The 17,845-nt window shown below is 41.8% G+C and overlaps 1 protein-coding gene across 5 annotated transcripts in view; it reads right to left on the reverse strand.

The window, feature by feature from the left end:
* NTN1 (netrin 1) overlaps positions 1 to 17,845 on the reverse strand; it is a 210,991-nt gene that overhangs the window by 116,140 nt on the left and 77,006 nt on the right. For 3 of the 5 annotated variants that reach the window (XM_073559670.1, XM_073559666.1, XM_073559665.1), the window contains one exon: positions 15,849 to 16,921. In XM_073559670.1, coding sequence (XP_073415771.1) covers positions 15,849 to 16,866 — 1,018 coding nt within the window. In that variant the 5' untranslated portion in view covers positions 16,867 to 16,921. Of the gene's footprint in view, positions 1 to 15,848; positions 16,922 to 17,327; positions 17,723 to 17,845 lie in introns of those variants that run through there. The other 2 variants (XM_073559668.1, XM_073559667.1) reach the window with 2 other exon arrangements.

Consider the following 17,845-nt stretch of genomic DNA (forward strand, 5'->3'; position numbering starts at 1 on the left):
AGAGAGACACGCAATAAGGACCCCTGTAGCAATAATCGGAAGAATGATCAGTCTCGAGTCCGGTCTGTTGAGCTTACAGAGGATTGTCAAGCAATTATGCCAAACTCTGCTGTGGAAGCGATTTGGTCTGGACCAATTTTTAGCTAAGCCATCCCCCTTCTCTGTCATAGATGTAATGAAAAAGGAACGGGCTATTAAAATGAGCCAGAGAGACAGCCAACCATTATTAACATGGAGAACGAGAGGATTCTATATATGGATGGACACAATGTCAGATTAGCAGGCTTTGCGTTTCCCTTGGGACATCTCAGCTCAGATTTGCTCTACCCATCATGGGCAGAGCGAGTGTGCAATGGGCATCTCCTCGGAGAAAGTGCCAGACCCGGCACTTGTAGGAGACAATCCTGTTTTCTTGATACATCTGGGTAATGAACAGGAAGTAATTTAGGGGCGATCACTTCATAAAGGAGGGGATTGTACAACCACCCTGCTAACTCCATCAGAGGAGCACTGGAGGGATTCTTCCCTCCTCCACATCGCCCGACTCACAGGGTTCAGAGCTTTTTATTCTTAAAATTGTTGACAACACAAAGTCTCTCCCCTCCACATGCCAAACTCTTAGGAAAGCAGGAAGTGAGGTTTGGCACAACTCGCTGGCTGCCTTGTACAGGTTAATCTGATTTGAGGGGAAAACTAATTGCCTTGGACTTGGTCTCTAAAGACATATTTGACATATTTCTCGGGTAGCTTTTTTTGTCTTTTGTTTCTCCTTCCTTTTTGTCTGCCGCCTCTCCAAAGTTAGAATACATATTTACAAGGACGTGGTGATGGTGGTGGGGAGGCAACGAGAAAAGGGGGGCCCCCCCAAATCCTTCTTATTGAAGATGCCGGGATTTAAATCCGGAAGATCGACCACTTGACGTCTAAGTGTCTAGGAAATGTTGCGCGGAAAGATTGATGCTTTCGATAGCTCTCTGGTCTGTTAACCCTTCCATCACTGGTTGCACATCCAAAACTGTAAAAATGGAGCAAAACGTGCGTCGCAGTTATCACTGTACATTAATTTTACTACTACGCAAGAGAACCAAAAATTATAAATATGCCCAACAGGCTTCCGGTGTCAGATCCATCACTTTCAGCTCCCTGCAACGAACACAAGCCCTTCCAAATCCTCACAGACAATTTGTAGAGAAGGACGTCAAGGATTTGACCCATTGAAAAGGTATCAGTGGGTTGCAATCAACATATATGGGGTCTATGGTATGATCTGATCTTCAGGCGGAAATACTGACATACCTGCTTTGGAGGCAGATTGAGCGGACTGACCCTAGTTTCTTTCCTCCAAGTGCCAATCCCAATTTGTAAAAAGGAGAAAAGATATTTTAGCGTTAGGTCTACAGGTTTACTACCCTACTTGGAGAAGGGAAAGTTTCATCATGGCAATACAGAAGTATTAGTGCTGGTTAGGTGAGGTTGGATGAACTCAAAAGGTTCGTTGTCAGCTGCATGTACTCGCTGATGGCAGTACCTATGATCTGGTGCATATGTGGTCTGTGAAAAGAGGGTGGGGATGTTCTAAGACCCCCTTATGCATTTGAGAAAAGTCAACTGAACCCATCAATTTTAGTGAAACCAGAAGACTATCTCATGTCTTAGGAGGCCTCCTGACTCTCCTCTAGCAGATGATGTGGGAGGAAAGAAGATAAGGGTGTATGTATTTCCCACTCCTGTTCCCAAAAGTGTCTGCCTCCACTCAGAAGAAGAGATGAACGAATCAATGTGCAGGACCCTGCTCCAGGCGCCATGTCAGTATTCAGATGGCTCCCTTCTTGATTGGCATGGCACATACACAAAGTGACACCAAGCCAGCTTAAAAAAAAAAAAAAGAGTAGCTGCAGATGCTGTCAGGTAAGAGGCAGTTTGCAGGGCTACCATCCAACAGCCATGGAATGCTGAACTGCAAAATTATTGGCTCTTCTCTACTCAGAGCACATGCTCACTCATCCGAATAGAGTGTGCATGTGTATGGCAGAGCAGGAAGGATCAGTTGTGGGTCGGATGACAGCTATCTAAGGTGTATGGCAAAATATTTAAGTAGAGGGTTCTCTGCAATGAGGGCCCTCTTTGCTTCATACAGGACAAATAATAATTTTCTGCAAAGAACAGAACTCTGCACAGCATCGCTAACAATACATATAATACAGGCAGGTGCTGCCCCACCCATAAGCGCATACAGCAAAAGACCAGTACAAAAAAAAGACCGACCAGAGCCTGTAATGAAATCTCTCAACTACTGTACCTCCATTATCCATCAGAGAAACTCTTGAAGAAATTCCTACCTCCCTTTCATATGCTAAACAGATTGTACCCAAGCCTATGTGCAAAGCTAGGATATTACCCCAGCGAGAGCCGATGATGCCCCCCCAGACTGCACAAGGGTTAATTGAAAAATATGGATAATGGATATAATGAGGATATCCCATCCCAGGACATGAAAATGTATGGCCAGCAGCTGGATCACATTTGCAGCATTGTCTTTTCACGTCTTGTAGAAGAAATTATAATATATTATATATATATTATACACTCACTGGCCACTTTATTAGGTACACCTGTCCAACTGTGTGTTAAGACTTAATTTCTAATCAGCCAATCACATGGCGGCAACTCAGTGCATTTAGGCATGTAGACATGGTCAAGACAATCTCCTGCAGTTCAAACCGAGCATCAGTATGGGGAAGAAAGGTGATTTGAGTGCCTTTGAACGTGGCATGATTGTTGGTGCCAGAAGGGCTGGTCTGAGTATTTCAGAAACTGCTGATCTACTGGGATTTTCACGCACAACCATCTCTAGGGTTTACAGACAATGGTCCGAAAAAGAAAAAAAATCCAGTGAGCGGCAGTTCTGTGGCCGGAAATGCCTTGTTGATGCCAGAGGTCAGAGGAGAATGGGCATACTGGTTCGAGCTGATAGAAAGGCAACAGTGACTCAAATTGCCACCCGTTACAACCAAGGTAGGCAGAAGAGCATCTCTGAACGCACAGTGCGTCGAACTTTGAGGCAGATGGGCTACAGCAGCAGAAGACCACACTGGGTACCACTCCTCTCAGCTAAGAACAGGAAACTGAGGCTACAATTTGCACAAGCTCATCGAAATTGGACAGTAGAAGATTGGAAAAACCTTGCCTGGTCTGATGAGTCTCGATTTCTGCTGCGACATTCGGATGGTAGGGTCAGAATTTGGCGTAAACAACATGAAAGCATGGATCCATCCAGCCTTGTATCAATGGTTCAGGCTGGTGGTGGTGGTGTCATGGTGTGGGGAATTTTTTCTTGGCACTCTTTGGGCCCCTTGGTACCAATTGAGCATCGTTGCAACGCCACAGCCTACCTGAGTATTGTTGCTGACCATGTCCATCCCTTTATGACCACAATGTACCCAACATCTGATGGCTACTTTCAGCAGGATAATGCGCCATGTCATAAAGCTCGAATCATCTCAGATTGGTTTCTTGAACATGACAATGAGTTCACTGTACTCAAATGGCCTCCTCAGTCACCAGATCTCAATCCAATAGAGCATCTTTGGGATGTGGTGGAACGGGAGATTCGCATCAGGGATGTGCAGCCGACAAATCTGCGCCAACTGTGTGATGCCATCATGTCAATATGGTCCAAAATCTCTGAGGAATGCTTCCAGCACCTTGTTGAATCTCTGCCACGAAGAATTGAGGCAGTTCTGAAGGCAAAAGGGGATCCAACCCGTTACTAGCATGGTGTACCTAATAAAGTGGCCAGTGAGTGTATATATATATATACACTCACTGGCCACTTTATTAGGTACACCATGCTAGTAACGGGTTGGACCCCCTTTTGCCTTCAGAACTGCCTCAATTCTTCGTGGCAGAGATTCAACAAGGTGCTGGAAGCATTCCTCAGAGATTTTGGACCATATTGACATGATGGCATCACACAGTTGGCGCAGATTTGTCGGCTGCACATCCCTGATGCGAATCTCCCGTTCCACCACATCCCAAAGATGCTCTATTGGATTGAGATCTGGTGACTGAGGAGGCCATTTGAGTACAGTGAACTCATTGTCATGTTCAAGAAACCAATCTGAGATGATTCGAGCTTTATGACATGGCGCATTATCCTGCTGAAAGTAGCCATCAGATGCCTGTTCTTAGCTGAGAGGAGTGGTACCCAGTGTGGTCTTCTGCTGCTGTAGCCCATCTGCCTCAAAGTTCGACGCACTGTGCGTTCAGAGATGCTCTTCTGCCTACCTTGGTTGTAACGGGTGGCAATTTGAGTCACTGTTGCCTTTCTATCAGCTCGAACCAGTATGCCCATTCTCCTCTGACCTCTGGCATCAACAAGGCATTTCCGGCCACAGAACTGCCGCTCACTGGATTTTTTTTCTTTTTCGGACCATTCTCTGTAAACCCTAGAGATGGTTGTGCGTGAAAATCCCAGTAGATCAGCAGTTTCTGAAATACTCAGACCAGCCCTTCTGGCACCAACAATCATGCCACGTTCAAAGGCACTCAAATCACCTTTCTTCCCCATACTGATGCTCGGTTTGAACTGCAGGAGATTGTCTTGACCATGTCTACATGCCTAAATGCACTGAGTTGCCGCCATGTGATTGGCTGATTAGAAATTAAGTCTTAACACACAGTTGGACAGGTGTACCTAATAAAGTGGCCAGTGAGTGTATATATATATATATATCTCCACTAGCTGCTGAACCTGTTCTACGCTCGGGTGGTGCGCATTACAATGTCTTCAATAAAATGGCACCGGAATTCGCGGTACGCTCACGCACTGACACCGATGCCATTTTGTACTAAAACGTCAACATAGCAGTGCACACACGCCAGCCATAGGGATAGTGGCAATGGCCAGCGCATGCGCACTGCTATGTTGATGTTGTAGTACAATTCTTCAATAAAATGACACCAGTGTCAACGTGTGCGCATACCACGATCTCTGGCGCCATTTTATTGTCACTGTGTCTGCAAATTCGCAAACACAGTGTCTGACTCCAGTGCCACACCGTGACCTAGAAAAACGCCAGGTCCGCATCAGAAGCATCATGCATATAGCTTGTGTTTTCAATGGTGAAAGAGGAATAAGCTGCTGCCCAGCAGCTCTGGCAGTGACTTGTCTCTCTTGAAGGAAAAAAAAAGATTGGGCATTGAAATTTAATATGCCTGATTCTTCTAAGGCTATGTTCACACACAGTGTTTTTTTTCTGCAGCCAAAAACTGCTCTCGACAGTTTTCCTGTGTTTTTTTGAAGCATTTTTTTAGGTGTGGATTACGTGTGATTTGTCTACAGTACATGCCTAATAATGTTAGTTTTATTCACCAAAAATGCTACAAAACTGCAGCAAAAACCATTTGCTGCATTTCTTTTCTTTGCAGTGTTTCTTCACTTTCTCATTGCTTTTTATGGGTGGAGAAATGCTGCAAAAACACTGAAAGAATTGACATGCTGCAGATCTTTTTTTTAAAAAATGCCGAAGTTCTCAAATTCTGCCAGGAAAAAAAAACATAGTAAGTGTGCGCATAGGATTTCTGAAATATCATCGCTTTTGCTGGTACTGTAAAAGGCAGTTTCTTATTTGCATAAAAAAGCTGCAAAATAACGCTGAGTGTGAACATAGTCTTTGGTTAACAAAATGAGTATTTGGTGAGTTTTTGACGTTGCAGATTTCTATAAATTCCATCCACTTTTCTGGAACGTTTGCTTTTGCGCATCGCAAATATGCAACGTCAAAAATTCATCATGGGAATTTCCCCTTAGTCTGGACCCTCCATACGACAATACAAGATTTTCTGCCACAATCAGGAGATTGGATGCCGCAGCTACCTAGCCCTTGTACATAGCAGTTCGAATCCAATCCTATCATCAGACCAATATCTTGCACAGGAGAAGTGTTCGTCTTGCAGGAGAGATGAAGAGATTATAGATTATTACTGCATTATAAGATCATCAAATGAACATCTGGGCCGTGTCAACAGAGAGAACTCCACATAAAAGGTTTTCCCGGAGCTCCTGTGTTGTACTCTGACATGTGGTTACATAAAGGCTCTTTGTGGCTTGGTCAGGTCCCGGCTCAGGTGTGCACCCGGCTGCTCCAACGTCCAGGGTCTCGGCTGGAGCGCGAGAAAATTTCCAGATTTGACAGGTTAGAGCCGTAGAAATTCAGCGATGTTTTTTTTTCCATCCAGACGACTGGGTGATTGTACAGATAAATCAGAGTTTAGTAAAATATGACTTCCAGGATCATTTTTTGTTAGATATTTTATATTTCTTAACGTGTTATAATTGTTTGTTTGTTTTTTAATAGAGACCATGCAATTTGGGATCATTTGTTAGCCCCCCAACTGCCATATCAATGCATTGGCACTCTGCCCTGTGGGGGTAATGAGCCGATATAGGAAATCACCATTCTCTCTCTAACCACTTAGATGCCAAAGGAGCTACTGACTGCAGCATCTAAAGGGGTAAACTGCTGGGATCGGTGTCCTCTATAATTGAGGCAGTTTCTACAGATCTCGTGGGTAAAGTAAAGTACTCACAAATCAGTATGATGATCAGTATCATTTATTGAGTAAATCTCACTCCTTATAGGGGCTTTTATCATTGCATACTAAGGGGGTAATGAAAAACCATCAGTTCTCCTGATATCCATTTTAATTAAAAAAATTTGAATCACTCAAGGTAAAAAAAACAATGTACAACTACAAATTTCTAAGAGTTAGGCCAGTCTGTGCTTAGATCAGAATACCCGTCCTGACCCCCAGGCCTCCTGACCTGAGCTAACTGCCTGATATGTGCCTATAAGACCTTACGGTAAGCCCAAGCATTCCCATCTAAGATCGGAGTTATGAAACCGGCCTAACATTTAGCTCAGGTCAGGAGACCCTGCCTTCAGACCGGGCATTCACTTCCAAGTACCCTGCCGTCAGACCAGGCATTCCCATCCAAGTACGGACGATGCTTCTCGGATGTGTGAAGCCGGCCTTACCAGTAAGAGGTAATCAACAATCAGCCAATAACAGCTATCAGTGTCAGATACTACATGGACACACCCCCTTGACAAAAATAATTTTAATACCTACTTGTTAATATATCCAGGAGGAACTAACGGAAGAACAGCCAAATACAGCATTCTAAGAAAAGATGCTCCAGAATTGGCATTTCATGGAGAATAAAATTATCTACTGCAGCAGACATGTCAGGAGACCTCTTAAAGTTGTGACAATCTCTCTGGGCTCCATTAAGGTCTGATGCTTTTACTGGGATCAAAACTAGTATAGATTTTGTTTCTCCTAAATTAGGGCAGCACTGATTTCTATCTTCTCAGGATTGCTATTAAACAAGGTCGAGATCTGTGAAGTCACAATGAGCGTTGGCTTTGTCCGGTCCTTGACCCATACAAAACATTTATGGCAGTAAAGGGCAGATGGATGAGGCACTGGGATGACTAATCTGGGCAGTGTGTAAGTGAATCTATGACGTGACAGGTTGGTGGGGGCGAGAGTTTATAAATGCCCCCCAGGGCCCATGTGTGAAATGTCGCCCTAACGTTGTGTGAGCAGTGTAGGAGGAGAGGAAACCTTTCATTGGCATTACTCTCACATCACCTGTCCTGTCCATCTTCGCGGACTGATGCTGACAGCAAATTCACAGCCGGGATCATCTAACCCTACAATGAAGGAAATCTTTATGATCAGCATTATCAGGTACAATGGTAGATCACTGCCATTGCTTGATATCTTCACTTCACAATCCATCTGCTGATACCATGAGCCGATGCTCTTGACTCAGTGATGCACCAGTCCTGTACAATCATAAGGGTATCTGTACCACAGAGGTGGCCATGGCAGTGGTCCCACTTTTCCTGACCACTCCTCAGGGCATGCAATGAAGTAATAGCCGAGAAGTTGCCAAGAACCTGACCCAAAAGCTGTGCCACTCTACGTGGAATAAATAGCAGCTGAGGGGTGTGAAAAAGCACAAAGGACTTTCTGTACCATGATGTGGGGTTATCAGCCATTGCAGGGGGTTATTTAAGAATCCAAAAACAAAGTACACCTTTGGGCTATCAAGGTAGCAAATAATAGACCATTCCGTCTGCTAGGAATTAAGTTGCTGCCATTCCATCTCCAAATTCGTCAGGGTAGCTCATATAAAAAAAGAAAAAAAAAACTATTCAGCAGTGGGTGACAATGTATTCTTTGAAACCGTGAGGACATGCTTTTTTCACCAGACTTCAAAAATTAGTACTAAATGATCACAAACTATTCTCCTAGAGAAGAGAACACAAACAAAACTTTCTCCATCCTTCAGAAAAAGAAGGCCGCATCACAAGTTAGGAACAGGAGAACCCGTCCTGCTCCCAGTTTCCACCTAGGCTGGTACCTCAGCTTCAAAGAGTTAAGACCCCTTACACATCAGACAAATGTCTGCCAAATCCGCTGATGTCGATAGGTTTTGCCAAAAGTTGACTAATTTTGAATTTCTGATTGCATTGCTTTCCTGGATATAAGCTGCCGGCTGAGGTGTCAGTCGGAGGCTTTTTCAAGAAGAATACAAGAGCTCTCGCTCAAACAAGCGCTGCATGTGTATGGGAGAGTCGGCCGAGTATGGCCACCTGTACAGACCAGAGGGGCTACAATAAGAACTAGAAAACTCATCTGAAACACAAAAGCCAAGATTCTGTGAACATCCAGATTAGCTCAATGCAGTAGATGTCTTGTAAGGCTGTTGTGGAGAGAAGCTCACCCAAAGCTTACACGGTCAAAGACTCTCATCGATATACACTTTGCAATACAGACTAAAGCAATAGGCAATAAGCTGGGATTTGTCAGCCTCCTTCGGTGTCCTGTCACCCCACTGTGAGCTCTGCCATACACTCCTCAGTGATTTACGACTTCAGGTACATTAAGACACTGGATCTAGACCTCATTTCGGCAGAGGTATGCTTGGCTTCTCCAGTTTGGTGGCTTCCTGCCAGAAAATATCTAGATGTTTAGAACTGTTCGACCGCTGTGTTACCTCAAAGGATTTGGGCTGAATTAACCCCTTTGTAGACATTCCCGAGCAATTGTTACAACAAATTACTGCTGATGCATGAACTTAATAATCATAGCTTATACAGGGAACAGTAAAGCATCCACCCGCCTGGACTTTCTCCATGTTTATTGATGGAGGTCAAGACAAAAAGAGGCAAGAGTAACCGAAGAACTATTCAGCCTCAGAACAATTATGGGGAGTTCTGACGTCTATATTGATACGTCTGGGTCCTCTGCTCATTCTGTAGACGTTCGTCAATTACAACGAGACTTGAACCCGGATTTGTCACCAGAGGAGGACCATGTTGATTTTAAGCCACTTCTGTGCAGCTTGTGCTTTATATATTGGGTAATTGCTGGAAAAATAAATTGATTCCCAAGATGCAGTTCTTTTTGCAGACTGCAGCAGGTTTTCAACTTCTCTTGTATCGAAACCCTTAGTTAGAGGCTAACAAATATATTTTTGGTTTGTGGGAAAAACTGATTCACGCGGACAGCACTCGGACCGTGTTATTCAATTGGGTAGTTCAGATGACCACACGTAAAAAAAAAAAATTGCTTCGGAATTAATCTCCTACATATTACAGATGAGACTTGCCTATTCAAGTCTATATATGCGGGAGAAGAAAAAAAATTGGATCCCATACAGATCAACTATATGGGATCTGATTTAACCAGATGCATCATAATTCCTAAAGGGAAGCTGTCACCCCTGAAAAATGCTCTTTACCTCCAGATATCGGCTTAAGGCTCAGTGGTTAGCACTGCAGCCTTGCAGCACTGGGGTCCTGGGTTCAAATCCCACCAAAGACAAAGTTTGTATGTTCTCCCCGTGTTTGCATGGGTTTCCTCTTACACTCCAAAGACATACTGTTAGGGAATTTAGATTGTGAGCCCCATCGGGGACAGTGATGATAATGTCTACAAAGCTCTATGGAATTAATGGTGCTATATAAATGAGTAAAATAAATAAAAAATCTGCAGGAAGGTACGTTCTAATGCTTCCAAACACTTTAATAAAAGTGTGGCTACTGAGAGAAAATAAGCTTATTTTCTCCTGGGAGCTGCCGGCTTTCAGTCATGAAGCGGCTACAGTCATCTCTCACTATACACTGTGAGTGGAGGCTGTAACCACGCCCCCACACTTTGACTGAAAGCTAACTCTGTTCAATGTAACAAGTTTACCAGCGTTCGTTCAATACCCTTTTACACCATCCATTGCAAACTGTATGGGTCTGAACGCTGGGTAATAGGATTGTTCACACCCCATACAGTCTTCATATTGCCAGCAGCACGTCCTCTTTGCACATGGAAAGATATGCTGCCAACAACTATGATTTTAGCGCTCGCATTAACCAGATGACGAATGTGTGCTTTGCTTACTGGTCAGGACTGAGCATTTTTTTAAGACTGTGTCCACACCACGTTAATTTTGTATGTTCCAAATTCTCTGACAGCTGCATTTATAGGGTTTGAACTTCAAGAGAGTCATCTTTTTGGCAGATGCGTAGCTGATACTGGAGAAACGTGGTTGACTACACTTTTTGATGCAGAGGAATTCTGAACTTCGAAGGGCAGATGAGCTCCACCTTCCACACCTTCTAGAGGCAGGGAACGTCCTTTTTTTTATATATATAGGTTTGGCTGCAGAAAAACGTTCTTTGGATGCCTGCAATAGTAAAATGCCTTTAATGTGATAACGCCAATTAGTGTAAACCTGATACAGTCCTCCAATAGATGTCTAAGTCCAAGTACAATGAGCGCTGATATTTGAGCCGGATAGGAGCAACTTAACTCGTTGAATAGGGTACGATTCCCCAGATATTAAAGCCTAATTGCTCTTTAGATGGCCTTTCATTCCTCCTGACCCCAATATTTAACCAGCCCTAATATTTTGTCCCTATGAACAAACGGCCGCTTCAACTGCGTTGCTAGTGATCACCGTGCTGTGTTTTGGCTGACAGTACAGGGATTCTCTAATCAAGTCCAATAGCCAGTTTTTGATTACCTCTTTTTAAAGTGCATCCTGCTATCCCTTCTATATCACGGAGACTTCTATATGTGTCTCCGTGATCCGCAGGACAAAATCCTCCCCGGCATCTCCTCCCGCTACACTACTGAGCTGAGAGTGTCATCCCCATTACATCTCTCACAGATGACATCGGTGTTTATTCACCGCTGTTCTATACCACTTGTTCTCAATGGAGCTGACAGCGGCCATCTGTTTTTCCCTCAATGCCGTGCACTGATTTGCCAGATGAAGAATCATTATGAAACTGAAGAAAAATGGGTAAAAAAGTGAAAAAAATTCCTATACAAATGAAAGACATGAAAGAAAATATTCACAAAATGTGAGATTATCAAGCACATGGCTGAAAATACCCAAAATATCAAATTCACATGGCACCATTTCTTGGTTTACATCAGTGCTAGATGCTGGTGCAGAATTCGGGGTCTCCTCTATAGGAATGGATTTAGCAGAACGCTTGTGGCTTAAAGGGGTTGTCCAGTGATGACTTATTGATCAGTGGGTGAACTTTTATTCCCAATGGGGGAATTTTTATCCTTGTTACTGGGTGGTGTGGCACGTAAGATGCCGCTCCATTCATTCCCTAAAGGATTGCTGGAAAAAGTGGAGTGCAAAGCTCAGCGACCCTATAGAAAATTAATGCAGAGGAGGTAACACATACGTATTCTTACAGGGAAAAACTTCCCTAGTCTGCTAATCGGGAGTGATAGGAATCGCACCAATCACTGCAGATAGGTGATAACTTGCTATAACCTGACATCCCCTTTAATTAAACTGAGACATGCTACAAAAATCAAGTTGCATGTGATCTAGAGCTAAAAGTCGGATGTTCCCCATAAGTAATCAACTCCAAGTTCAGCTTTAAATTGGTTCAAAGTATTGTAAAACCTACCACTGCCTGAGATTCTTATCTGCTAAGCTGCAATGTTTCTCTAGCAAGGTCACAGAATATTGGACCGGTTATGAGAAGGCTACGAGACATCTCAGGCTGCAATGCCAAAGCTTTGGGCTAGGTCTATTCTAAGTCTTCCATGTTGCGCTTCCCACTAACTAGAGTAGAGGTGGAAAGCCACATATATCAGATGATAAAGGCAGATGTAGACCTGTCTGGTCACAGACGATTGACTCTACCAAAAGAGACAATAAAAATATCACTTCTTGCAGACATCAATTTTTTTTATGATTTTGCAGTAAAAGTGGCAGTGACAAAGTTGTAAATGTGAGCGCGCGTCCTCCGTTCGCTATAAATATTTTATGGACACTGTAAGATCTAAACGGCCTGTGGGACAGCAACGAAAGACGTCCATAAACTTTTATGTACTGTACATGTCTTTTCCTCTCTCATGTTAGAGCGATAGATGTAAGCTGAGCCAAACATTGATTCTTGGTTATTTATTTTATTTTTTTAATAGGAGCAAATTGAAAACATTCCATACATTTGCGCTAACGCATTTTGGATCTTTATCAAACCGCAACCATCAATCGCTTCACGTATATAAAAAATGGTGCTCGGAAACAAAATTCCAGTGCGTCCAGATGGATGTGTCCGCCATTAAATTTTCTTGAAATGCGTTAATTTACATCTCAATCTCCATCCGTATCGCATTTTTGTTTAATATCTTGTGCCGCACATTTGAGGACATGTCAGAAGTATTAAGGACACATCTGTGTCATAAGACATATTCCAGAATGTGAAGCAGAAACCTCCAACCTTTAGTAAGGTTCTATCATCCACAATGGTCACCTACCACGCGTTTTGGTTGGGGGCTTCATAGGGCTCTGAATACGGTAATCATTTTTGGCCTTTTTTTATTTTGTTCTCAGGCAATACTGTAAATATAGAGGCAATTTTACACAACAGTTAGGTCATTAGCGACAGCTATATTTTAATGACTTGCAGGTGGGTGTTACAAGCGGTAATTTGCAGGATGACAATAATTAATACGATGTGTGAAACATTACCATAAAACAACATTGCACCCGCCAGGAAGAATAGACTGTAAATTCTGAATATACAATTCACATCGGTCATTGATTAGAAGAAAAAAAAAAAATAAATAAATAAAAAAAAAAATATATATATATATATATATATATATATATATATATATATATATATATATATATATATATATATATATATATATATATATATATATATATATATATATATAACCCCATAAAGAAAAAAAAAAGAAAAAAAAAGTGTAAATGAGATCTTAATCTGCTACTGACCACAAGACTGAAGACAGTGCACATCTCGAGAAGTTCACAATGTAAAATAATTATCTATTTGTGTGGTATAAAAAATACATAAACACATACCGTATATAAAATGACAAAGGATAAGGCGTGATTGCCTTGCTTAAAAAGCATATTAGAGTCTCTATGATACTAAATATGATATGATATGATAAAAAAACACTCAAAGTGGCCTGCAACTCGCTGGCTAATAATACTAAAAAAAAAAAGTAAAAAGGTCACTTCCGATGCCTCTTGACTAATAGCTTCCTCTCCTTTCTCATAATCATGGTTCATGGCTCAGGGAATTTCCTATTAAAAGATTTTAACGGCGAGGCCGGGCCGATTCTACCTCTTGATTAATGTGTCTGGTGTATTCTATACTTTAAATAAAGTTTTAAATAACTAATAATTAAATGAAATTAAAAAAAAAAAAACAAGAAATGAAAAAAATGTCAAGTGAGACACCAAATAGTTGTTCTCACTATCATTTTGCTGCAAAGACATCAAAAAATGAACATACAGAATTCAGTATTTTCATGAAAACAGTGATTTCTGATAATTCTGTAAAAAAAAAAAAATCTTCAATTTGTCATTACATTAAATATAATTTCTTGGGGGATTTTATCGCTGGGAGTCACTTTGAAATCTGATCTATATGGTAAATGGTTGAGTGTTTCCCTGCTTTGCTTTCTGGCTACGGAAATAACAGAATTTGGGAAGGAGCAGGTATGTGACTTATTATCCGACGCGACTGGAAGACATTTTTTTTTCTTTTTCCTAATTTGGGTTGAAATATTCTACTTTCTAAATTCCAATAGGATTTTAAAAAAAGATTTAAAAAAAGTCAATATATATATTGAGAACTGCTCCAACAGAGAAATTAGAAGGAAACGTAAGAAGGATTAACATTACCCGAAGCTAAAATCTCAGCAGTCATCAAAATAAAACCGATTGTCCGCTGTGTGAAAATATCATGTTACTTAGAAGCATAAATATATCTATCTCAAATCTATCCGTCCGTCCATCTATCTATCCTCTATCAGTCATCTATCTCTCATATCCACCTGTCTATTCATCTGCCCATCTATCTACCTACCTATTTACCTACCTCTCTACCTGCCTATTCACCTATCTATCCATCCCATATCTATCTAACTATCCATCCCATATCTATCTATCTATCTATCTCTTTCATATCTATCCCATATCTATCTATCCCATATCTATCTATATATCATATCAATCTGTCCATCCAGCTATCTACTCAGTTATCAATCATCTATCATTTATCTATCTGTCTTAATCCAAAAAACAGGGCAGCACTCCAAGGTTAGATGGTGAGAAAACGGATTTTAGTCAGTCTATGCATGGGCCTCTTAAAATCCGTTTTTTCACCTTCTGACTTTGGCGTGCTGGCCCCATTTATTAGATTTGTATAAAAGAGGTTTTGGTGATAACCTTGGGGGCTTAGCACCAATTTTATGCTTTTATACTCCTTTCCGTATCTATCCGTTATCCATCTCTCTATCCATCCATCCATCCATTTTTCTATCCTGATATCTATCGTCTACCTCCCTCTTTTTGTGTAATGTAAGTAAAAAAGTTTTGGACTGGAAATTGACAAGAAATTGAACACATTTTCTTACACCAGATGAGTCAAAATATCACAAAGTACAGCTATTCTTTCTAAAGCGATAACCTCTCGGAGTTTATTCCTATTTTTTCTCATGGTTCAGTCCTGGACAGTATACTTTTATATGGTCTGTCTTTACCAAGTCTTCACTGCAATATAAACCCAACTCAGTCAGGCAATAAAGGGTATCACTTGCACTGCAATTTTCTCCATGGGCTCATTAACTAATTAACTATCCATGGAGCAATTCCAGGAGAAATTGCAGCTGTCCAGGCAGCGTTTTAAAAGTGAGTTTGGGCCAAATTTCGGGAATCGGTCGCGTGTTGACAGGGATAAAGAGATTCGCTCTGACATCACTGGGAAATTGAATAAGAAGACATTCAATGAAATTTAATTTTCTCCCGAGCTGCAAAACACAAGATAAGGAGCCAGACGAGGATCACGATAACCAGAATCAGAGTCTGAAGTTTGACTGTAACTTCTGTGTTTTTTGTTTCTTTTTTCACCAGCAGGTTACCAAGAGCAATAATTAGATCTTTGTCGTATGTTTAAGTTGCCGAGGGCTATTTAAATCCTTGCCACAATATATACGCAAGCAAGAACCATTAATATGCACTTTGTTACAGTCACAAAGGCTGCAAAGGCCAACAAACCAACAAAGACAAGAAAAAAAGGTCAACGCCGACTATCACGTCCCTTTTTGTATCCAAGCCTATGGAATTCCAGGACACAAAGAGATAAAGCGACCCAGAGTGTCACAAAGAAGTGACACAACTTTGTAAACTTGTCCTTTAACCACTTTCAACTCGCTCTACGACCCAACCGATCTAACAGCAACTTGTGTCTACTCACCCACACACTCGTTGGCTTCTCTTGCCGTCGCTCGCTGCCAAGGTCTGTCGTAGTGGAAAGGTTTGCAACGGTCGCACTCCGGTCCAGCAGTGTTGTGCTTGCAGTCACACACCAGGTTGTCGTCTCTGTCCTTGACACATCTCGAGGCATGTCCATTGCACTTACACCGACCCCCAACTTGAAGGTCAGAAACGGCATAAAAGTAAGAGTCTCTGGCCAATTCTGAGTCATCTTCATTCTCATCCCCAAAGGTGTGAAGACGGCTGAATACAACCTTGATGTCTGTGGCTGTCACCCAGTCTTGAAGGACTGGGGAGTTGTCAAAGTCATGTGCAGAGGGTCTACCATCCAAGGTGCTGAAGGCTATCAAGCCTCCAGAGAGTGGGTGCATATCTGTATGAGAGTCTGTGCAGATGGCCTCTTGCTCGTTTTGCTTAGTAATGACTGCTTTATTGGGTTTGTTGTACATTTTTCTACATTGGGTTGAGTAGAACTGAAATGGTACCCAAGATTTCCCATAGTCCATAGACTTGAAGATGGCCATGGATTCCGGTCTCGGAGAACAGAACTGGAGACTCACATAGGTAACCTCAAATTTTTTTCCTAGGGACAAAGTTAAGGTGACGTTCTGAGGATACTGAATAAAGTTCTCTGACTGCCAGCATGTAAGGTTGTGGGGGTTATTGAGATCGGTTAAAAAAGAGGGTGGATGAGCTTTTTTAGGGTCCGTGGCATTGCAAAAATGGCAGTTCCTAAATCTATCCTCCCCTTTCTCCGTCACCACACAATACCTTGATGGGTTCTTCCCGCAGGTGCTTGACACTTTGACTTCCTTCCCAAACGCTGAGTTTACAAAGTCTGGAATACATCTCCTAGGGTTGCCATTCTCATCGTAGCATGGATCAGGCTGTGTCGTTTGGATGGAAAACATATTCATCCCATATCCTCCTCTACTTTCTTGAGCGGTACAGGACAAAGAAACTAGCAGGAACAGCAAAAAGTGACCTCTCAGCATCATCTTCGAGTCAGCTTAACCCTGCCTTGACCACAGATCCTTCCACTGGCCTGTACTCCTAGCAAAAAAAAAAACGGAGGCAAACACAGAAAGAAAAAAAAAAGAAAAAAAATGATAATATAAAATATTTTAGTCACCTAGGAGTTACTAAAAACAGATGGTAAAAATAGCTGAAATAGACTAGCAACCGAAATCAAACAGAGATGACATCATTTAGCAGAAAGGATCCAAAAGAAGAAGAAAAAAAAAGTTACAATTTCAAAAGACATCCTGCAAAAGTTTTTATCTGCAAAAGCGAGAGTGATATACAACAAAGCTAAAATGACAACATAAAAGTCCTGTCCAATTTTAAAAAAAAATAGATAAATAAAAAATGTATAAAAACACAAACTGGATATATATATGAGGGCTTTAGAATGGAATGGATATGTTACACCTTCTTTTGCTTAAGGGAAGGTTCTTACCTAGCATTCTGCAATTAAAGAGTAAATATAGGAAAAAAATGCACTACCTTAGAATTAAATTAAGAGATGGAGAAAATAGGGGGGAGGTAGAAAAAAGTTTAAAAAAGTAAAAAATGGACTAGTTAGAAAAAAAAAAAAAGTTGAGACTAATAGTTTGGTGGCTGCTCAGGGCAGGCTGTGCAGCATGGGGCAGCTGAGCTTTGGAGACTGAGGATGATGAGAAGAGTCAGCCAATCTGCAGAGTGAATCCTCACATCCTTCTGCACAGATGAGAAGTTTTTGGTGACTGTCTCTCCCTGTCTTGCTATAGAAAGTGAATGAAGCTCTCAGACTGTTTGGCTTGAGGTCATCTCAAGGAATGACATTGCATTAGGGGGAATTACAACGACACCCACTGGTAGAAGAACATTGGGCAGGGAAGGCTGCAAGCAACTGATTCACATGCAGAAGAAGAAGAGGAGGGGAGAAGAGGTGAAAAAAAAAGAAGAGGTGGGGGTGAGGCTGTGGAGGATAGAGGC

Source organism: Dendrobates tinctorius, unplaced genomic scaffold (assembly GCF_039654945.1).
Source record: "Dendrobates tinctorius isolate UK_male_01 unplaced genomic scaffold, ASM3965494v1 ptg000014l, whole genome shotgun sequence".
NCBI classification, from domain to species: Eukaryota; Metazoa; Chordata; class Amphibia; order Anura; family Dendrobatidae; genus Dendrobates; species Dendrobates tinctorius.